The following is a 24370-nucleotide window of genomic DNA, read 5'->3' as shown; positions in this document are numbered from 1 at the left end:
AGATGTTTTCTGGCTAAGGTTGATTGCTAACTATGCTTTTTCATTCTCTACTTCCACACAAATTGGTGTTTTGTTGCCAGGTGGACACAGGGTAGCCAAAAGCATTCCTTAGGTTAAGTCTCATAGATTTGACAAGGTTTTAGTCCTTTGGCCTCAGCTTTCAGCCCATTTACTGATCCAATAGAGCCTTGTGATGTCTCTACCACCCCATGGGAGGCCAGTCTTCTCAACAAAACACACTTCTCAGACAAAATATGTGAATGCCCATGTTGAAGCTGTTGGAAGAATCACCGCACCTCTATAGAATCTGTAATTTCCACCCTGGGGATCCTAGTTACTGGTTTGTAACGTTTACCAACACCTGCGGGTTTTGGTGTAACGGCAAACCTCCACATGGTATCAGAGCTTGGACCCAGGTTCGATTCCCCCGAGTTGCATTTGAGGGGGGGTGTTGGAAGAATCACCGCACCTCTATAGAATCTGTAATTTCCACCCTGGGGATCCTAGTTACTGGTTTGTAACGTTTACCAACACCTGAGGGTTTTGGTGTAACAGCAAACCTCCACAGAAGCATGATCATAAAAAGCAATCATCAGAGCAAAGCCAGTCATGTAAGGAAATATGCTTTTGCTTGTTCTTATAGCATCCGATATCGCAGGAGAACGTAACCAATCCTGGAAAAAATGGAAACAACTGGGGTGTCTTGAAATTTTCTCAACCAGCCACCTTGGAGACAAAAATGATAGTCAAAGATTTTAATGACATGAATCAATCTCCTAAAACAGAAGTTATTAGCAACAGTCAACTACTTGTTGAAACAAATGTCATTAGCAACAATTAGCTTCTTGCTGTTTACTAAAGCAACTGTTGCTTTTGCTCCTAGATTTGTGTGTTGGGTTTATATCCAGCTTAACCTGCTAGTCAATTAATTCCATCGTGCCTAAGCTTCTGCAGTTTGAGCATGTCATCTATATTCTACAGCAAATACTTGTACCCTGTTATTGACCTCAATCCAGCTGCATGCTGGTTGCTTTTTCACCCCATTATTATTCATAATTTTCTGCATTTTTGCTACATCATCCCACATACCAACCAAAGCATAAAGTTTGACAGTAGCACATAAGTTGCAGAATCTTGAGATTCTAACTCAAGAATGCAATCTGCAGCATGTTTTCCTAGCTCCAGATTGCCATGAGTTTGCAGGCACCAAGCAAGGTTCGCCACACCATAGCGTCAGGTTCAAATGGCATGCCAGTGATAACATCCAATGCCTCATCAAGAAGGCCAACCCTACCAAGGGTGTCAACAATGCAAGCCTAATGCTCTACTGTTGGTGTAACACCATGGTCCTGAGTTAATTCCATTGTGCCTAAGCTTCTGCGGTTTGAGCATGTCATCTATATTCTACAGCAAATACTTGTACCCTGTTATTGACCTCAATCCAGCTGCATGCTGGTTGCTTTTTCACCCCATTATTATTCATAATTTTCTGCATTTTTGCTACATCATCCCACATACCAACCAAAGCATAAAGTTTTGACAGTAGCACATAAGCTGCAGAATCTTGAGATTCTAACTCAAGAATGCAATCTGCAGCATGTTTTCCTAGCTCCAGATTGCCATGGAGTTTGCAGGCACCAAGCAAGGTTCGCCACACCATAGCATCAGGTTCAAATGGCATGCCAGTGATAAAATCCAATGCCTCATCTAGAAGGCCAACCCTACCAAGGGTGTCGACAATGCAAGCATAATGCTCTACTGTTGGTGTAACACCATGGTCCTGAGTCATAGAATCAAAGTACCAACGACTTTCATCTACAAAACCTACATGACTGCATGCTGACAGAATACCAACAAAGGTGATGTGGTCTGGTTTCATGTCCTTCCTTTGCATTCGTTCAAATAGTTCAAGAGCCTCGATACCATTCCCATGTTGAGCATATCCTGCCACCATGGCATTCCACGAGACCAAATCCCGTGTAAACATTTTCTCAAAAGCTTTGGATGCATCCTCTATGCTCCCACATTTTGCATACATGTCAACAAGAGAATTTCCCACAGAGACATCTGACTCATATCCAGCTTGGATGATGCACGCATGAATATGCTTGCCCTGTTGCAGAGCTGCTGAACTGGAGCATGCTCTTAGGACACCAGTAAAAGTATAATGGTCCAATTTCAGGTCTGCTAACTGCATAAAGCAAAACAGTTTTAAAGCCTTCTCACTATCTCCATTCTGGGAATATCCTGTAATCATGGCATTCCACGAGACATCGTCTCGTTTAGGCATGTCTGCAAAGACTTTGCTTGCATCTTCTATGCTCCTACACTTTGCATACATGTCAACAAGAGCACTACCTGCAAATATATCCGACTCAAATCCAGTTTTGATGATGTCAGCATGGATTCGCTTTCCTTTGTTCAAAGCTCCTAGGCTTGCACATGCTCTGAAACAACTAGTGAATGTGAACTGGTCAGGTTTCATATCCATCTGTTGCATTTCCAAAAAGGATTTCAAGGCCTGCTCACTATTCCCATTCTGCACATATCCTGCAATCATTGCAGTCCATGAGGAGGCTTCTCGCTTAGGCATACTCACAAACATAGTGGAGGCATCTTCAATTTTTTTACACTTTGAGTACATGTTAACAAGAGCATTCCCAACAACAACATCAGATTCGAATCCAGTCTTAATGATGTGGGCATGGACCTGACTGCCCTCCTCCATAGCTGATAAGTTGGCACATGCACTAAGCATGCTAGCAAAGGTAAACTCATCATCTTTCATACCAGCTTGATGCTTTTGGGAAAAGAGTTCCACAGTGCTTTTGCCTTTCCCATTCTGAGCATATCCCACAATCATGGCATTCCATGATACCAGATCATGTACGAGCATAGTGTCAAAAACTTTGCGTGCATCATCTACATCACTGCATTTGGCATAAAAATCAATGAGTGTATTTCCTACAAAAACCTCTGACTCTAATCCACTTTTGATAATGAAAGCCTGAATCTGCTGGCCAGGTTTTACAACTCCTTGACTGGCACATGCATGAAGAACACTGACAACAACAAACTGGTCCATATTCATACCCAGCCCTTGCATCTGGCAAAACCGTTCTAGTGCCTCATCTCCACTTCCATTTTGAGTGTTCCTGCAATTATCGCAGTCCATGATATTATATCTGGTTCACGGATTCTATCAAACACTAGATTTGCACTCACCATGCTGCCACACCTGGCATACATAACAACCAGGGAGTTCCCCACAGTCAAGTCTGACTCGTATCCAGCTTTAATGATATAGGCATGGACCTGGCTGCCATTCTTGAGGTCATTGGATTTGGAACATAACCTGAGGACACTAGCAAGGATTATATTGTTTAACTTCAAATCGATTTGTTGCATTTGCTGAATGAGCTTAAGGACATCATATTTATTGTTATGTTGGTCATATCCTGCTACTAATGCAGTCCATGCTCCCACATCTGGCTCTGGAATTTGGCCCAACACTTTTAGTGCATCCTCTAATGTTCCACGTACGGCATACATTTTAACCAGCGCAGTCCTGACAAAGACATCTACCTCAAACCCAGTTTTTATGATGTAACCGTGGAGGCACTTGCTCCGCTCTGGAGCATTTAGCCTAAAGCAAACACCTAGGATAGCAGATAAGGTTATATGGTCCAGCTTCTCACCTGCACAATGCATTTGCTTGCACATACCGAGCACCTCCCCGTCTTGCCCTTGCTGGATATATCCACCCATCATAGCATTCCACGAGACCACATTTCGCTCGGGCATTCTGTCAAACACTCGGCGTGTATCACCTACACTTCCAAGCTTTGCGTACATATGTAAAAGGGCACTTCCTATAAACAAGTCTGACACAATCCCAGCTGTAGTCACATGTGCATGAACCTGCTTGCCATTTTCCAGAAACCCTATATTAGCGCAAGCCTTGAGAATGCTGGAGAAGGTAAATGCTGTTGGCCGGAAGCCATTCCTCTGCATTTTACTGAAAAGATCAAGGGCTTCCCTATCAAACCCACGCCGAGTGTGCCCTGCAATCAACATCGTCCATGAGACTTCATCCCTTTGAGGCATTTTGTCAAACAGATTGCATGCATCCTCTAAATTCTCAAATGCAGAGTACAGATTAATAATGCCATTTCCTATACTTACATCCGATTCAAATCCAGCTTTAATTACATGACCATGGAGGCACTTGCCCTTAACAGGATCCTTTCTGTTCACATACTTCTTTAATAAATGCTCATATAAGTCAAAATCTGCATTAATCCGAGGTTCTTCTATGGAGCCCAAAATATCCAAGACATCTTTCATTTGGCCCCCGCTATCAATTGTTGTTAAACCTGTGAAAAAGCTTAGCGTGCATACCTCTTTGCCCATTTGGATTTTTCTCTGCTTACAATTAACGGTAACGGCAGACACCCCTGCGATAAAACTAATACCTCTGCCAATAATAAATTGCAAAGGAGTGCGACGTCGGTAGCTGAAATTCCTCACATTTTGCATTTCAGTGAGCCTCTATGGGAGTCAATAATGACTTTAATTGCATTCGACTGTTAGGTTGACTGTCCAAAGTGCTAATAATATGTGATTGTCCCTTGTTTGTTCAAGCTACTCCAAAACCGCTTACAACCTAAGATAGTGTATGAGAAAATGTTTCATACCTGAGGAGTTCTGATGAATTCACCATTTTGCAGCCTCTGCGTCAACCAGCAAGGTGCACGGTAAGTACCTGCTATGCTGCGTAGACTTTAATTTGAATGAAAAGAATGCATTCTCTCTGATGTTTGAATGCCGCTGCTTAAAACCTTGAATTCAGTTTGCAGTAAGCTCCATATCAAACCTTCCCTCCTCTATTATTTCAAAAACATCAATGAACAGCACATCTGCAATTACAACGGCACATCTGCATTTCCCCACCAAGAGAATTTGGTTAACGAACTTTGTATCTATTCCAAAATGTCATTGTGTTTTATTTACTTTCAAAACCAACCCTTTTCCTCTTTTATAAAATATTATAAAAGAATCATTATCTCATATCACATTTTATCAAATATTGTAGCAAATTTTTATTTTTTTTTATATGACGTATCAAATCATTTTGTTTGATAAATAATAATTATTATTGAATTTTAATGTTATAGGTAAGTTACATATTCAATTAGTTTTTTATATCACATATCAAATCATTTTGTTTGAAAAATAATAATAATTATTTAATTTTAATGTTATGGGTAAGTTAAATATTCAATTAGTCTATCACATTGTTTTGTTAGTTAGTGAAACCATATATAATTCTTTTTGGATTAATATTTATTATAAGGTTAAGATAAATTAGATTAATCTCTATTAAATTATAAGTTATTATAATATTTTTTTAATATTAAATAAATAATTCTCCGATCGAGGTCCGAGTTAGCATTAGTGGGTTGTACGGGCCCAAGGCATAATCCAATTAATTAAGAGTGTCCTCGCCACCCTTCGCATGCAGCTAGCACTTGGAACGGTGGCGGAAAACATGCGAGAGTTATTACATGGGAGCAGTAGAATGTTACGGATATTTGGAGAGGGAAAAAACTTGTTTCAAATGTTAAGGAGAGAAGTGGGGGTGATAACGATCCTGTGGAAGTGGAGAGCAAGGGGAACTTGGAACAGCCAGAGGCAGTCGACATCCATAGAACTCGATAGCGAATCTTGGTATGTTATTAGTCTTCATCCTGCAATTCTAGTTAGAATGACGCTAAGTATTCAGCCTTGTGTCGAGGAATTGCCAAAGTCTAGGTTGTGGGGTGACAGGGTTTGGAGGGGCTAGAGGCATGGCCTTGCCGAGCTCCAGGTTGGGTCCGTAACAATTATTTTTCTTATCCCTATGTCTATGGAATTCGGGATCTATTTGTCTCTAATATGCACATGCATGGTAGAGGGAATCGAGAGTAGGGATGGTGTAAGTCTCCCACCCATGGGGTTGGAAGAGTGGACAGGGGGTTGGATCTGTAAAGAGTGGGTGCCTCACCCAGCGTCGGTACAGGGAGATTCAGGGGCTCAAGAAAACCCAGATATACCATCTGGTGGCAAGGGGGGAAGGAAAAGAAGCCTGGTCGGTCAAACCTCGGGTCAGTCTGGTCCTATGGTCTCAAATTTTATGGGTTGGGAACCTCGGCTCGGAAGGTATTCATCTCAGATATTGGGGGAGGGTATGGAGTGATGTCAAGTAATTGAAGTCGGTTATGGTTAAAGCGGACCTGAATCCCAATCTCTGAGCACACTGTAAGGGGTTGCTAAGCAAAGGGTTTGGTGGGCGATGGGCTCAGCCCTGCGGATGGCCTAAACCCACTTCATTCCTCGTAATTATGTTTGGTTGATGAATTCAAATAATGCTAGAAACTGTAGCTATAATATTGACGACATGGTGATAGTTGTTATGGCACTATATTGTTTGTTTAATCTCTGCAATGGGCAGAGGAAGGCTTATAATCATGAGGACATTAGAATCTTGTATTGGCACTCAGTTCCTTGTAGATAGTGGAGGGGGTTCCTTACTCAACTGGTGTCTTTTGATTTTGAAGCAAGTCTGCAGTGGGGGCGAGACCGTTGGCAAAGTCGAGCACCCAACCTACAGCCCTGGGCAGTACAAAATTTGAGAGTGCAGGAAAGTGAAGAGCATTTGACAGATAGAGGTAGCAAAATGAATCTAGCGAAGGGGATAAAGAACAACAGAGGAGGAAACCAAGGTTGAGGGAGGCAGAGAAAGGTGGCCCTGTCTCCGGGAAGCCTACCCAGCTCCTCCAGCAGGGTGACAGGGACGAGACATGGGCCTAAGCCAGCCTCATGTATCATTTGATGAAGCAACCCAAGCTTACCACGCCAGTAGCTCCAACCCGGTTCAGTAATTAATAACAGAGTGAGACGAAGAAATTCCGACAGAAAGTGGAAGACTTCGACCTAGACCTAGATGAGTCGCAAGCAGTGGCCCTCCAATTCATACTAGAGGGAGAGTTACTCAGTACAAGCAGACTGTGCACTTATTCTGGATGATGAAGAGTATCTTAGCGAAAGCTATGGAACAGTTTCCTCCGGACCTGCATGCAGCCCCTTGGGGGCATTCGGTGAAGTTAGATTTTACCAAAGAATTGCAAAAAAATCAATTCCAACTGCAGCAGTAGAGTGGTAGGCTAAGTCGTATCCGGTAGCACATCCCATGCATATCTTACTCAGAGCTACTTGGTTCTACAGTGAAGTACCCCACTCTGGTGGATTCTACAGATGATGAACAGTGACAATGCACCCATGATTTTCTTTTGAATGCTTTTGTTATATAGTTATAGACTTATTATCAATTATGTTTACAGTTATTTAGAGAATAGGAAGTATAAAGACTCTCAGGTTTATATAGCATGGCTGGACAGACTTATGTTTTTTTGCTTATGGATGGCATATTTTGCAGCTAGGTGGCCAACAAACTTGGTTTCCCACTAGGCAGGTTGAGGCCACCTAACTCATGGATATATGGATGTAACCTGCCTTATTTCTGAAAATTAATAGAAAGGTACCACCAAGCTTACAAATATATATATATATATATATATATATATATATATATATATATATATATATATATATATATATATATATATATATATATATATATATATATATAAAATAATTAATGTCCATGTGCGTAGAATAGATAGGGATGGGGTGTACTTTTTAGTCAATATATATATATATATATATATATATATATATATATATATATATATATATATATATATATATAAAATAATTAATGTCCATGTGCGTAGAATAGATAGGGATGGGGTGTACTTTTTAGTCACTATGTGATGTGAATGTTACTTCGAAACTCTGTGGGCAAAAATCCAATCATGTTAAGAGCTGGTGTGGCCTAAGCAGGGTGCAATCCATGGGTGGTTTTGACAGTTTAGATGCCCCTTGGTCACAATTTCTCAAGCCAAATGTCAAGCCTATAGAACACATACAACTTGACCAACAAAAAAATATTAAATAATTAATATTTGTTTTACTTTATTTTTTTAAATACAATCTTCTAATAAAAAAGGTATAATATTCATAGTATTAAAATTATTCTTGAGATAATATCTATGGTTATTCTCACATCAATAGTTTCTTAATCTTTGGATATCCTCCACCCCACAATGCAGAAGTTGGAAAGAAACCTTAAAAAAACTAACATATATATTGTATATGTAATATAAGTGCTGAGAGAGAGAGGGTTATTCAACCACTTTCTTGGTTTCAGAGAAGATAACAATTCATAACTTGGAAACAAACTTGAAAAGAGTTAATGTATATAATATAGATATAGCATACATACTTGGAAATGTTGGAGTCTTTAGACAATGTGTGTGTGTGTGTATTTATTTCCTCTGCACAAAAACTTTCCAATTCATAAGCTTATTTCTTGGAGCAAGAAAGCCTTTTGCATAGTCAAATATGGAGAAATCTCCCCCCTAAGGCCATGCTCTACCAAATGAATTAGGTTAATATATGCACACACGAGTCAACTTGAATTTTTATTATTATTTTTTAATATTTTTTAATGTAAAATTATCTAATTGGACATCTATAGAATGTTGTCACCAAGATTCTACAAGGCTTGATCAAGCGTGAACACCTCATGGGACAACTTTTATCCCCAACACATGGCTCCCAACCTCAATCCTTCCCATGAGATTTGAATTTGTAACCTCATGCGTACTAAAGCCCACAAACCAACTAGTTTATATCTCACAAGTTGGTTCCTTGAAGTAAGGAGGTCATACTTTTACCTTTTTATCTTTCTTCTTCCTTGTTTCAATCTAATCAACACAATGAATTAAGATTAATAGAAATTTCAACTATTTTAGAAGCACTAGTGGCAACTCTCAAATACCTAAAGGCACAATGAGCTTTGGTTGATTCCTTAAGTTAGAGATCATACAAAGTGATGGCTTGCACTTTTCTTTTTCTCTTTCTCTTTGTTCTTTCTTATTTCAATTTAATTAACAAAATGATTTAAGATGTTAGAGATTTCAACAATATTAGATACACTAGTGGGAACTCTTGGGCACCTATGGAAATGATTGATGTGTTTGCTAACAAATGAAATACAACTTCACTAATTATAACATATACATAACAAAAATGCTAACTAAAGTTTGATTGATTATGAAAATAAAATGTTAATATGTTCTAGTATGTGCACTAATCATAAATAAATATGAACACTCTTACATCTCAAAATATACCTGATGCACATTGACAACTATAACACTCCCTCCCAACCCTTAGACTTTTTCAGGTTGTGGGAGGTATTACTTTAAAATTAACCCAACCTCCATGGTTCATTATGATGATGGGGTTACAAAATCCTCTTTCTTTGAAGCTTGCATAATTAAATTATGAAATTCCCATTGTATTCATCTCGTAGAGAGATTTATGGTGATATAATTTTCATCTAAATCTGACCCCCAAATCAAAATTTATTCCCATTTGAAATTTTACCAACCATATAACACCACATTAGCAAATAACCGCCACGTAGCACCCACATGGACCTTAAGAGCTAAATGATTAAACCACCTAATGTTCCATCAGTGCTCCAATCGAGTTAGATATGATCAATGACCCAAAAAACATCCCAAACCCCCCTGCCTACCCAACAGTTAATAGAGGGGAGGGGTCCTGGAATTTGTTGTATGCGTCTAAGCCCTTTTGAGGTGCCACATTAGTTATTCAGCCACACATCATGCTACTACACTACCACGTATCACTCACTACCACATCCTCCCGATCTTGAATCCCCAACCCATCTTGGTCATGGAACTTTACTTTCATTTGGGGTCCTACTACTGATTATTAGGGTTAATCCCATATTAAGGCCACTTAAGTTGTAGTTAAGCAGTCTACGACCAAAACATCTTGTCGCAACACTTGGCCAACTTAGCTGCCAACTCATCATTCTCAACCAATCAACCTCTACCACGTCACCCTTAATCCACTATGTCTTGTTGAAATGATGTTTTCATTATGGAGATGTCATCCTTCCACATCATCAATGCCATGTCCTCATGATCCCGTCAATTGATGAGTCTAGTAGACAAACTGTTCCACAACATTTTTCGTTTTGTTCTCCACTATTGAGAAATGGCAACAAGAATTTGTCCTTGAATTAAACTAGGAATTAAATTCGAATTCTATTCACATAGCAACTTAAAATTAGTTAATTAAGTTTATTAAACTTACTTAACTTAGGAAACTCAAGTTGGAAGTCTTTCTGTCATCATGTGTATGTTCTCCCTACTTTGTAGGAGTCCAATATGAGTTAATTGTGAATTGTAAAATAGAAGACTCAATTTCATGAGTCAGTTCAGTTAAATGAGTTCTAAAACTGATTGAGAGAACTAATAGCGAGTTAATTAGCACTCGTGTCACTAATGAACTCCACCAGTGCTACTCTAGTTAACTGAATATTTACTCATCATAAATTCATGCATGCTGATTTTGAGAAAGACCCAGTTGAGACTAGAGTGCAGGGATAGTGTGATATTTGTTTTAGATTTTTTTGAGTTGCACTAACAGTGCATGCATTCAGGAACTAACCCTTGAGGGATTGCATAATTTTAGAGGCTTTATTTCCCTTTAAATATAAGCTACCCTCCATAGGAATTACGCATTGGAATAGAGACTTGGAGAGCTTATGAAGAAGCTAAGCTTTGGTCTCGAGCTTGCTTATGAGTTGGAGATTGAATTTGCTGAGTGTTGGGATTGTTCTAGAGAGAACAAGCATTGTAATTTCATCTTGATTTTCTGGATTAATAAAAAACAGATAGTGGGGTTTTGAGTTGTGGATTTCCCTGGATATTTATTGTGTTATGTGCCTTTGATTCTTTTCCTCTATTGATTATTGTTTGCTCGATGTTTATGGGTTTCCTCTATAAAGAGTAGAAGTAGATTCTTGTCTCTTGCTTTAGAAAACTGCATTAGCTTGTGAGTCTACAGGATTTTCTACATGGTATCGGAGCTAAGAATGGTCTACTAGAGGAGGTTTCAAAGTTTTGAGCTTCTGGGTTATAGGTGAAAGTCGAATTTACAATACATACTTCAGGATCGACAGATGGCATTCCATGGGTTGAGGCTTGAGTATACCTTGGAAGGCAACTCAAATTTCATAGCCTGGAGGGATAGGATGGAGGATGTGCTAGAGGACAATGGCTTGAAGGAATTTGTTGAACAAGTAATTCCTAATCCAACAGCTAGTGATGCATAGGACTTGGCAAAGTGGAAGAAGTGTGTGGCAAAGACAAGGCAGATAATCCTTTAGGGTGTTCGAGATCATATTCTCTTGATTCTCCATGGAAAGGAAACACTGCATGTATGTGGAAAACATTGATGGACTTGTATCAGAATAGCAGTGATCAAAGGAAGTTGGCACTGAAGGATAAACTTCGTAAAATCAAGAGGGAGAAAGGCGAGACAATTCTGAAATACATGACCAAGTTCACTCAATGTTGGGATGAACTTGGAAGTGTTGGAATCACGGTTGCCAAGGAGGATATGGTGAGCCTTGCTCTTCTTATACTCCTAAAGAGTTGGCATAGTTATCAGGACTCTATCAATGGTCGGGAGAAGCTGCCAGATTGGGAATGACTATGGTTGGATTTGATGCAGGATGAGATCAGGAGGAACACTAGGGATGGCTCTTCATCAAAGAATGATGATGAAGAGAATTGTGCCTTAGCGATTAAGGCGAGGAAGGGGAAAGGTAAAATTTCCCATTCCAAATCAGATTCTTATCATGGAGGTAAGAAGAAGGACATGATGAAAGTTAAATGCTTTCATTGTCACAAGATGGGACACTTTGCTACAAATTGTCCATTGAAGAAGTCCAAGGAGAAGTCCTTAAGAGGAGCGGTGGGTGAGGCTTTGACCTCCCAATTTGAATTGGAATTTTCCCTCATTGCATGCATGGTGTCTTCAATGATGGGAAGTGTTTGGTACTTAGACAGTGGAGCTTCATTCCACATGACTGGCAACAAAGAGTTATTCAGTGAACTGGAGGAGAAAGATCTCAAGATGCATATCAAGATGGGTGATGACGGTAAGTATAGTGTTATTGGTGTCGGCACTATTGCTTTTTAGAGGGAGCATGTGGCTCCACTCACCTTGAAGAATGTTATGCATGTACTCAGATTGGCGAAGAACTTGGTATCCATTACCATGCTTGAGGATAGAAGCTATGATGTGATCTTTTTGAAAGGAAAGGTGTTCCTTCGACACACAGCCACGAGTCAAGTAAAGAAGATAGGGATTCGAGTTCAAAATCTCTATAAGATAGAGGTAGGGGATTGTGTTGCTTTGAGTTCAAAAGCGGAAAAGATGTTGATCCAAGACGTCGGTGAGTTGTGGCACAGGCGATTGGGCCACTTGCATCATGGGGCTTTGAAGATATTGCATCAAATCTCTACTGGTCTTCCCAAGGGTACGCTTGAGTAAGTTGATACATACAAGGGTTGTACTTTGGGAAAATACACCAAGTATTCCTTTGGAGACAGAGACAGTCGAGCAGAGTTTATTATGGAGAGATTCCATTCAGATGTGTGTGGATCATTCTCCACAGCATCCACAACCAAACACAGGTGTTATGTTATATTTGTTGATGAATATTCTCGTAAATTCTGGGTATTTTTTATGCAGAAAAAGGATCAAACTTTCACAAAGTCTTGTGAGTTCAAAGACTTGGTAGAGAAAGATTCTGGCAAGAAGGTTAAAGCTCTACGGAGTGATAACAATGGTGAGTATGTCTCCAATGAGTTTAAGAACTTCTGTGCAGCGGAAGGGATTAAACGAGAGTTGATGACACCCCATAACCCTCAACAGAATGGGGTTGCCGAGAGGAAGAACAGGAGCATAGTAGGGGCAGCAAGGGCGATGTTGCATGATCAGGGCCTACCACTACACTTGTGGGCTGAGGCATGCAACACAGTGGTTTATGTTCAAAACTGTAGCCCACATTGGATACTTGAGATGAAGACACCAGAGGAGGCTTATTCCAGTAAGAGACCAGATGTTGGTCACTTCAGGATTTTTGGGTCATCAGTTTATTGCCATGTGACCAAAGATGCATGGAAGAAGCTTGATCCAACAATAAAGTTGGGGATCTTTGTGGGGTACACTGATACACCCCACAACTATCGGGTGTACATGTTGATCGGTCAGATGGCAGCGGTTTGCAGGGATATCAGGTTCAATGAGGAGAATGCCATGCGAGTATCCCTTGAGAGGGAGCTTGAGATACATGCAGATGATGAGCTTTAAGCTCCTAAGGTTGAGAGACCTCAGATTGATGTGGAGCAGTCACATGCAGAGGTTCAGAGAGTGGAGACATCCACTCAGGCAGAGTCTTCCAGAGAGGGAAGAAAGCGCACTAGAGAGGCTGACAGATTGTTGGATGATGCACAAGAGAATGTGGGAGCACCCTCTTCTCAGGAAAGACAGAGGAGGTCACCAGAGAGGTATAGTGGATACATGGCACTTATAGGTGCATGTGTTGTGACAAAGCCATCTTCCTTTCAGGAAGTAGTGCAACAACCGGTATGGGTTGATGCGATGGTGGAGGAGTATGACTCCATAGTTCAAAATGGTGTTTGGATGTGGTCCCAAGACCGGAGGACAAGTTAGTTGTGAGCTCCCGTTGGCTTTACAAGGTAAAGCACACTGTAGCTGATAGTGTGGAGAAGCATAAGGCCAGATTTGTGGCCCATGGATTTTCACAGATAGAGGGGATTGACTATGACGAGACCTTTGCTCCTATTGCAAGGTACTCTCCAAGCAGATCTATTTTGGCACTATCAGCACAGATGGGTTGGAAGATCCATCAGATGGATGTGAAGATTGCCTTCCTCAATGGCATGATTAAGGAAGAGGTTTACATAGAGCAGCCCGAAGGTTTTGAAACTTTGGACCGTGAGTTACATGTGTGTCGACTCAAGAGAGCATTGTATGGGTTGAAGCAAGCACCTTGTGCTTGATACACCAGGATAGATAGCTACTTCACTGGGTTGGGCTTCACGGAGAGTGAAGTGAATTCGAACCTGTATCACATAGTGATGGAAGGTAAGTTATTGATCATTATACTTTATGTAGATGATATCATACTGACAGGTGATGAGAAGTTAATCAATCTTGCAAGGAGGACCTTGAAAGAGAGTTTGAGATGAAGGACATGGGGCTCATGCATTACTTTCTTGGCATGGAGGTATGGAAGAGAGATGGGGAGTTGTTTGTATCTCTGGGCAAGTATGCTAACGAGATACTTAGGAGATTCCACATGGAGAGAAGTAAACCCATGGAGACTCCTCTAGCTGGTAACTGGAGGAAGGAGGATGCTACTTTAGGGAAAGTAGTGGAAGCTACTATTTATAGGAAGCTTGTGGGTTCACTCATGTACTTGGTGAACACACTATTGGATATGTGCTATGCAGTTCACCAGCTTAGTCAAGCAATGGTTAGGCCTACCAAGCTGTACTGGAAGGCGGCAAAGCATGTATTGAGATACCTCAAAGGCACTACTCAGTTTGGGTTATGGTATAGACGTATAGAGTGATTGAAGCTTCAAGGCTTCACCGATGTAGATTGGGCAGGGAGTCCATCTGACAGGAAGAGCACATTAGGAGGGATCTTCAGTATTGGGTTGGCGACAGTTTCTTGGTATATCAGGAGACAAATATCGGTTGCACTCAATTCAGTAGAGGCAGAGTACATGGCTGCAAGTTAGACAACATATGAGGATATCTGGATGAGGAAGATCCTGGTTAGTTTGTTTGGTCAGCAGATGGATCCGACAATGGTTTATTGTGATAATCAGAGTTGTATCAAACTCTCTAAACTTCCAGTCTTTCATGATCGATCCAAGCATATTGATACCCGTTATCATCATCTCAGAGATTGTGTATTGAGGCGGATCATGTTGTTAGATTACATTCCCACGAAGAAGCAAGATGCTAACATCTTGACAAAGGCATTGTCAATATGTAAATTCGAGTTTCACAGAGACATGATCGGGGTAGTTGATAATCCCTTTATTGTTGAGAGGGAGTGTTGAGAAATGGCAACAAGAAATTCCAGTTTAATTTGTCCTTGAATTAAACTGTGAATTAAATTCGAATTATATTCTCATAGCAACTTAAAACTAGTTAATTAAGTTTATTAAACTTACTTAACTTAGGAAATTTGAGTTGGAAGTCTTTTTGTCATCATGTGTATGTTCTCCCTACTTTGTAGGAGTCCATTATGAGTTAATTGTGAGTTGTAAAATAGAAGACTCAATTTCATGAGTCATTTCAATTAAATTAGTTCTCAAAGTGGTTGAGAGAACTAATAGTGAGTTTATTGTCAGTGGTGTCACTAATGAACTCCACCAATGCTACTCTAGTTAAATGAATATTTACTTATCAGGAACTCATGCATGTCGATTCTGAGAAAGACCCAATTGAGACTAGAGTGCAGGGACAACGTGCTATTTGTTGTAGATTTTTCTGAGTTGCACAGACAGTGCATGCATTCAGGAACTGACCCTTGAGGGATTTCGTAGTTTTTAGAAGCTTTATTTCCCTTTAAATACAAGTTATTGTCCATAGGAATTACGAATTGGAATAGAGACTTGGAGAGATTGTGAAGAGGCTAAGATTTGCCCTTGAGCTTGCTTATGAGTTGGAGATTGAATTTGATGAGTGTTGGGATTGTTCTAGAGAGACCAAGCATTGTAATTTCATCTTGATTTTCCGGATTAATACAAAATAGATAGTGGGGTTTTGAGTTGTGGCTTTCCCCGGATATTTATTGTGTTATACGTCTTTGATTCTTTTCCTCTATTGATTATTATTTTCTCGATGTTTATGGGCTTCCGTTGTAAAGAGTAGAAGTAGATTCTTGTCTCTTGCTTTAGAAAATTGCATTAGCTTGTGAATCTACATGATTTTCTATACCTACCATCAAATTAAACTAAGAAGGTGCTTTATTTATTACCTGGGTCGCATGCAATGGGAGACGAGGTAAGTGTCATGCGTCAGAGTGTTATGAAACCAGCTCAAGAAAAGATAGAAAAGATAGATCAACGCCTTAGAATTCAGCCTCTTCGAGGGGGCAACCTCCTTTACATTACATAAATGAACAATTCTTGGATGATACAAATGACAAAACCTCCTTTCTATATATAGGAGTCTAAGGAGTCACAATATAATCCAGCCGACCTAACAATAATAATATAAAGCCACAAAAATAACAATAGAGGGATTCTATGGGGCACAGAAATAACAATATGGGGGTAATAGGGGCACAACAATATAAATAAGGGGTATAACTACAATAGTAATGGGGTAATCACTAGTATTATAGGGACCCAACATGCCCCTCTCCTTCAAAAAAGTGTTGTCCTCAACGCTTGAGTAGTTCTGGATACTTCTGCATAAAATTCTCATCCTCCCATGTGGAATCTTCAGCGGATAAGTTCTTCCACTTGATAAGATACTCTGAAATTGATCGATTTCGTAGCTGTCGAGTTCTTGTTTCTGTGACTGCTTCCGGTTCCAATATAATTTTTCCTTCCTCGTCAAGTTCTGGCAATATTGTTTGAATTGGGAGCTTGTCACCTATAACCTTCTTTAAACATGAAACATGGAAAACTGGGTGCAATCGAGAAGCTGCAGGAAGCTCCAATTTGTATGCCATAGTACCAATCTTTTGCAACACCTTGTACGGACCATAATACTTTGGTGATAATTTATTATCCTTCTTAGCTTGCTTTAGGGACATTTGCTTATATGGTTGTAGCCGTAGGAATACCCAATCACCTACATCAAAACTTCTTTCACTGCGATGTTGATCTGCCTGTTGTTTCATTCTATTTTGTGCCAACACGAGGTTATCCTTTAAGAGTTGGAGGACTTGTTGTTGATGTTCGATGTGATGTTCCACTGCCTGAACCTTAGAATTTTCTCTTAAATATGATGTGATGGATGGTGGTTGATACCCATAAAGTGCCATAAATGGGGTCATTTTTGTTGCTGTATGGAAGGAAGTGTTATACCACCATTCAGCCAGAGGCAACCATTTGACCCATTGTGTCTGTTTATCAGATACAAAGCAACGAAGATATCCTTCCAAACATTTGTTTACTATCTCAGTTTGCCCATCAGATTGAGGATGATAAGATGAGCTATGAGCTAACTGAGTACCAAGACAAGAAAATAATTCTGTCCAAAAATTTCCAGTGAAAATGGGATCTCTGTCACTTACAATAATCTTTGGGTTTCCATGTAGCTTTTGAACTGTTTCCATAAATGCAGTAGAAACTGTACTGGCTTTAAATGGATGTGATAATGCACAAAAGTGTGCATACTTGGTAAGTCTGTCAACTACCACCATGATGACACTCTTTCCCTCAGACTTGGGTAAACCTGTGATAAAATCCATTGAAACCTCCTCCCAACGTTGGCTTGGAATGGATAAAGGTTGTAATAGACCCGGTGTCTTAATTGTTTCAACTTTATTTTGTTGGCAAACCAAACATTCCGCCACAAACTTTTGAATATCTGATTTAAGGCCATCCCAAAAAAATTCCTTCTTAACCCTGTGGTAAGTTTTTAAAAATCCTGAGTGCCCTCCTAAGGGAGAAGTGTGCAATTCCATAAGAATCTTTTGTTTTAGCTGGGAATTCTTACAGAGGTATAAGCGATCTTTGTACCATAACGAATCATTTTGCCAGCTAAATGTATCAGAAGTACTGGAATCTTGTTGTAGCTTTCGAATAAGTGCCCACACTTCTTCGTCATTCTTCCATTCCTCCCTTGCTTCGTTTATCCAATCTGGTTGGATAATAGAAATGGCACACAACAATGCTTCCACATCCTCATCCTTTCTTGAGAGTGCATCTGCCACCACATTTTGCTTCCCTTTTTTGTAGATGATTTCAAAGTCATAACCCAACATCTTTGTGACCCACTTTTGTTGCTCTTCAGAGGATAATCTTTGTTCTAAAAAGTATTTAAGGCTATCATGATCCGTTTTTACCTTGAAGTGTCTTCCCATTAGGTAGGGTCGCCATTTCTTAAGTGCATGGAGTATTGCCAACATTTCCTTCTCATAAATAGCTTTGCTTAAAAACTTTCCCTTGATTGGACGACTTTCAAAAGCAATGGGTCTTTCATCTTGCATTAGAACAGCACCAATTCCATTTCCTGAAGCATCACATTCCACAATAAAGGTTTTTGTGAAGTCCGGTGTAGCTAAGACCGGTGCTTGGCACATTGCCTCTTTAAGATGTTCAAAGGCCTTTGTTGCTTCCGGAGTCCATGAAAATGAATCTTTCTTCAATAATGTTGTTAGAGGTGCTGCTATTCTCCCATAATTCTTAACAAACTTGCGATAATACCCTGTCAACCCAAGAAATCCTCGCAGATGCTTTATGGATGTGGGGATTTTCCATTCCTTAATGGCTTTAATTTTGCTAGGGTCTACCTTAACTCCTTCATGAGATACAATATGACCCAAATATTCCACCTCCTGGACTCCAAAGAAACATTTGGATCTTTTTGCATATAATTGTTTCTCCTCCAATAGTTGTAGCACCCTGTCAACATGTTCAACATGATCCTTCCAAGACTTGCTGTAGATTAGTATATCATCAAAAAATACTAACACAAATTTTCTAAGGAATGGTTTGAAAATTGAATTCATCAAACCTTGAAATGTTGAAGGTGCATTGGTAAGGCCAAAAGGCATGACCAAAAATTCATAATGACCCTCATGAGTTCTAAATGCCGTTTTCGGAATGTCTTCAATCTTCATTCTGATTTGATGATATCCCGAACGAAGATCCAACTTGGTGAAGTAAATTGATCCATGCAATTCATCCAGTAATTCATCAATGACAGGAATGGGGAACTTATCTTTAATAGTGAGCTTGTTGAGCTCCCTATAATCTGGACACATGCGCCATGATCCATCCTTCTTGTGCACCAATACTACTGGAGCTGAGAAAGAACTTTGACTCGGTTGAATTATACCAGCCTCTAGCATTTCTGCAACCATACGTTCAATTTCACTTTTTTGGACATAGGGATATCTGTACGGCCTGATGTTTGGAGGAACACTTCCTGGAATCAGATGAATAGCATGATCATGATCACGCATAGGTGGGAGACCTTTGGGAGTCTCAAATACCTTGGAATGATTGTCCAGGACTTTTTGGAGATCTGGAGAAATAGATGATTCCAATGTGGAAACATCTAGCGAACATAATTGTGCAATTACACCTCTTTGCTCCTTTTTTAGAAGCTTTGTCATACCATTAGAGCTGATTATCTTTCCTGGTTTCCCTGCAATACCCCTTAATTCAACTTCCTTTCCTTCCAAGAAAATTTGATGAAAAGTTCTTGAAAATTAAAAGCTATTGTACCCAAGGATTGTAGCCATTGGACTCCTAGTACAACATCAGCACCTCCCATTGGAATGGAAAGCATTGGGCTAGTCAATACATATTCTCCCATGGATAGCTTGATATTATGGCACTTTCCAGAGCAATTTATTGTTCCTCCATTTGCAATCATCACTTGACACTCTGGTGCTGGATATAGGAAGCAATTCAATTCTTTTGCTACCCTACAATGAATAAAATTGTGGGTGCTTCCTGAATCAATCAACACTATTACCTTTTTCTTCTTGATTTGTCCTTCTATCTTGATGGTTTGAGGAGTGGTAATTCCCGCCAATGCATTACAAGATATGGTCGGATTTATTTGTTCTTCATCTAGGCTTTGTTCCTGGAATATATCCTCTTCTTTTGACCTTTCTTGCTCCTTTTCTTCTTCCTCTTCACAATCTATGTAGAATAATTTCTTCTCAGCACACTTATGACCTTTTGTGTATTTGCTATCACAATTGTAACAAAGCCCTTTTGCTCTTTTTTCTTCCAATTGTTGTGGTGTCAACCTTGTAGGTTGTGGAAGACTATGGGCAACAACACTTCCGTCTTTATAGTTGTGAATGGTATGCTTCCTAGTTGCCATAATTTTGCTTTCCATTTTTCTTGCTAACCTGAATGCCTTCTCTAATGAATCAGGTTCCCAAAGGCGCACATCATGTTGGATATTATCCTTTAAAGACCCTATGAACACATCAATCCTATGCTCCTCTGGAATATCTTTTACCCTTATGTTCAATTTTTGGAACTCCTCAATGTGCTCCATTATTGAACCCTTTTGTTTGAGACTTATCAATTGGCTAAAAAAAGTGTTGCTTTTTGTATCCTCATAATGTGCTATCAATTCTTCCGTAAAAATTGCCCAAGTGATAAATTGTTTACGAGAACAAAGCCATTGATACCATACAAACTGATTTGGTTCCAAATATAAAGTTGCCATACGTACCTTTTGTGTGTTTTGCACATTATTGAGATCGAAGAATTGCTCCATCTGTAATATCCATGTGGCGGGATCCTTGCCATCAAACTTCCTCATATCGATTTTTGGAACATGGTGAGTCTTCGATCCAACATTAGAGTCTATGGAATCATGATTAACATTTCTTTTGTTCTCATCATGAGTTTCCTTTACTACCTTTTCACCATTAGTGACCCTTTCTTGTAGCAACTTCTTCAATTCTTCCATGTCTGTCTTCAAATCTATCTTCAAATTTACCATCGAATCCTCCATCTTAGCTTCCATGCCCTTTATCTTAGATTCCACGCCATTTATCTTAGATTCCACGCCACTTATCTTAGCTTCTGTTAGCTTTTGTGAGCGTGACATTTGTTGCACTTGTTCTTGTAATTTTGATATATCATGTAGCATTTCTTCCTCTTCTTCATGAGTCATGCTAGAGCTTTCAGGTTCCTTACTAGGTGTTTGCATTTTCTTTCCTCGGGGCATCAGTTACCGATAATAATGCTTTACTATGCCCTTTGAATTCCGTTAAACCAAGCTTACATAAAAAATTAAAAAAAAACTACACACCTTTTTTCACTTTATAGAAGCCTGATATTGAATCTGATGTATCTCTGTAATTTCGGATCATCCAGTTCTGAAATTGCTACCTGTAGTAGCCTTCTGTGTCCTCTTTCCAATGCCACAAGTCTGAGCCAAATTGGATTCTCCAAGGAAGAGTTATGTGAAATCTCCCACAGTGACTTGCTTTTAGACTGGTTCAGTAGAGCGAACTTGTACGACGTGCCACGAGTCACTGTTTCAACCTTTGAATCTGAAACACATATACAAGAAACTACAGTCCGTCCTCTTTTTGTACCTTTTTACGAAATTTCAATCCGATCCTCAGAGAGAGAGTTATGACGATTTTCCCCAGGTCACCTGTTTTGAATGTAATTCAGGAGTCTGCAAAAAGGCCAACTTCCTCAGATCATATCTCCGAAAATATCGCGCGAAAAGCTCTGAAATTCGGACCCAAGGTTCAGCGCCAATTCTTCTCAAATGGGTTTTTTTTTTGACTTCTGAAACGTCACAGAAAAAAAGTTATAGCGAAAATTCCACGATGACCTGTTTGGAGCAGCGAAACCCTAGAATCCAAAGCTCTGATACCAAATGTTATGAAACCAGCTCAAGAAAAGATAGAAAAGATAGATCAACGCCTTAGAATTCAGCCTCTTCGAGGGGGCAACCTCCTTTACATTACATAAATGAACAATTCTTGGATGATACAAATGACAAAACCTCCTTTCTATATATAGGAGTCTAAGGAGTCACAATATAATCCAGCCGACCTAACAATAATAATATAAAGCCACAAAAATAACAATAGAGGGATTCTATGGGGCACATAAATAACAATATGGGGGTAATAGGGGCACAACAATATAAATAAGGGGTATAACTACAATAGTAATGGGGTAATCACTAGTATTATAGGGACCCAACACAGAGTCTTTGGGTTATAACGTGAAAGTGTTGGCATGCAAGGTTGATAAGCTAAGTGCTTTTGGGTTAAGGCCTCAACTATGTGATTTGATATTGGGTGCATAAGCCTAAAGAAACATCACCACACTCATGCTCATTTTAACATCTAATCTACAAATTAAACTCATAACATGTAAAATGACCTACAAACAAGGTAATGGTAGAGAACTACCCAAATCATGAATATATAAGTTAATTGATTATTTATGAGATGACAAGATAACTGAGTGAATTTTAGACATTTGGTCACAATCATTTAAGTGACCCTGCAATTTGTGAAAATGGAAACATTCACACCATTCAAGCATTCATTATCAGTATGAACAATGAAGATAGCTAGTAAATCATGAGAATTTGGTGATTTCAAGTATTCCTTTATGAGGCATACAGAACCATACTTCAGCCAATAACATAAAAAATATTGTCATAACTCAAAACCAAATATGCTTAAATCATTATACTTATTTGAGTGTATTAGAAAAATTGGCAAATGAAGGAGGGACTTCCACTCTCCACCGAACCATAGGCCAGATACACTACAGTATTTCTTGTAGCAGACCACCCTTGATCTAGATTTAGAGTCTAAGGAGTTATTTTCTCAAGGGAATATCACACCCAATCACAAGTCAATTAGGGTAGAGAGGGAGCATCTAGGTGTTTTATTAACAGTCTCGTGTAGTAAGCACTACAATGACTCATGCCTTTCTAAGCTAAATCACATGGGTTCATTCAAGGCTAAGTGAAGTTCTACTTAGCCTTAGAGAATGATAACATTATAAAGGTGGTTTATCAACTCACATGGTAAGCACCCCAGCGATTTTTTAGCTCATTCATCCAACTCTAAGTGGTTTATTAGAAAACACTTAGAGGGGCATTAACTTACTTAGCAACACTAAGTGATTCATTGTCTTCATTGAGTCTTCATTGGCCAATCCCACACCAACATGCAACCAGTACTAACCAAACAGGGATCAACATCCCAACACAAGATATTGGCTTGAGGCTACTTCTCCTCGAATGCAACGCTCCAATGCCCCTTCTTCTCGAATGCAATGTTACAACACTTCTTATCCTTTGATGTCGTCGCTCTACGATCTCCCACTGCTTTGCATGCTCCCCATGTGTTCTCTCTCTCCTTCTTCTTCTTTCTTTGTTCTTGCATGTTCTCCCTACATTGTTTTTCCTCGCTTATGTCTTCCTTATCTTGTCTACATTCCCTTGTGTGTTGACTTCCCCAACACAACCCACGAGACAAGGAGTGGCATGGGCCTTGTCCTTTAATCAGACAACCCATACTCCCCTTCCCTGCTTGGTATGTAGGCCACTTAATATACGCACATTACAACAATATTTTAAAAATCTAAATAAAATGCTAAACTATTCTTCCAAGTCCACTTATTAATTATAAATAAAAACAATCACACATAGAACATAGATTTTGTTGACGATTAAGTAGTCAATAAAGATCTTCCCCTTGAGCCACCAATAGAAATGTAAATACATAGATTTCACCCCAATTGTGATTTAATTTTACCATCAAGCATATATAGCTAGATAATCATGAGAGGTACACTAAATGGTTTCATATCTTCACTGCCAAGTTAGTGGACTACATATTGAAAAAGTTAGCATGTTACAATGAAATATAACTATTAAAATTGTATTTCAAGCACAATGTAATCAAATACAAACATAAAAGGCGAGCGTAATTGAAATAATTTCAAGTTAGTTGTAACAACCCTAGTAATAAAAGTTAAAAATAATAACCATGGTTGATGGGACACTTATTCCAAGCTAAATGTTGGGCAAGACATCCTAGTGGGTGTTCATTTGGTTGTTTATGGCTAAGGAATTGGCAAAGGCAATGGCTAAAGCTTTGGAGAGGAAAAATGGCATTTTAGCACATTTATTTATGAAAATAATGGAAATTAGGAGAAAAAAGAGGTGAATGGTTACAAGTTGCATGTGAAGAGGAAAATGAAGGAAAATAATGGAAAATGAAGAAAATAGAGGCCTCATTCATAAAAAGACTTCTAGGATTAGTTGGTAACCTTTTGTCAGTTTAGTTTTGGAGCTCTCTCATTATTCTCTCTCTCTCACTCTTGGACACTTAGAGTTTTCTTAAAGCACTTTGGCATTGGATCAACAAAGGAAAAGAATGCAAGATGAAGCAACACTGGGTGGAATGTTGTAGTCCCATCTCCGGTTGGTTTTTACATTCATGAATGATAAATTCATTCCCTTGGTTTTCATGTGTAAAGGTACTAGTTTATATATGGATTTTATTGCTGATATATTTATGGTATTTATGTTATTACTATGATGGTTATACGTATGTTTTATGATAACAGCTA

General features: G+C 39.3%; 1 protein-coding gene and 1 pseudogene across 1 annotated transcript; both read right to left on the bottom strand.

The window, feature by feature from the left end:
• Positions 1 to 1393: 1393 nt before the first annotated feature.
• LOC149210910 (pentatricopeptide repeat-containing protein At2g13600 pseudogene) lies at positions 1394 to 3855 on the bottom strand (annotated as a pseudogene).
• Positions 3856 to 3922: 67 nt separating this feature from the next.
• Positions 3923 to 4950, bottom strand: LOC149210909 (uncharacterized). Its single transcript, XM_089394496.1, has 2 exons — positions 4186 to 4950; positions 3923 to 4064 (listed from the first exon to the last, which is right to left on the bottom strand). The coding sequence occupies exons 1-2, from the start codon at positions 4537 to 4539 to the stop codon at positions 3945 to 3947; spliced, it is 474 nt and encodes a 157-aa protein (XP_089250622.1). The 5' UTR covers positions 4540 to 4950; the 3' UTR covers positions 3923 to 3944.
• Between the last annotated feature and the right edge of the window lie 19420 nt (positions 4951 to 24370).

The sequence above is a fragment of the Pinus tabuliformis genome, chromosome 1_2 (genome assembly GCF_031772625.1).
Source record: "Pinus tabuliformis cultivar Carrire ecotype Pingquan chromosome 1_2, CPIR1, whole genome shotgun sequence".
NCBI classification, from domain to species: Eukaryota; Viridiplantae; Streptophyta; class Pinopsida; order Pinales; family Pinaceae; genus Pinus; species Pinus tabuliformis.
Note: the sequence above shows the minus strand (reverse complement) of the source record. Positions and strands in the feature narration are given on the sequence as shown.

Coding starts and splice junctions, on each gene's coding strand:
- LOC149210909 (XM_089394496.1), bottom strand. CDS start 4,539: ATGCAAAATGTGAGGAATTTCAGCTACCGACGTCGCACTCCTTTGCAA. Junction 4,065..4,185: donor AAGCTGGATTTGAATCGGAT/GTAAGTATAGGA, acceptor TGTTGATTGCAG/GGCACACTCGGCGTGGGTTT.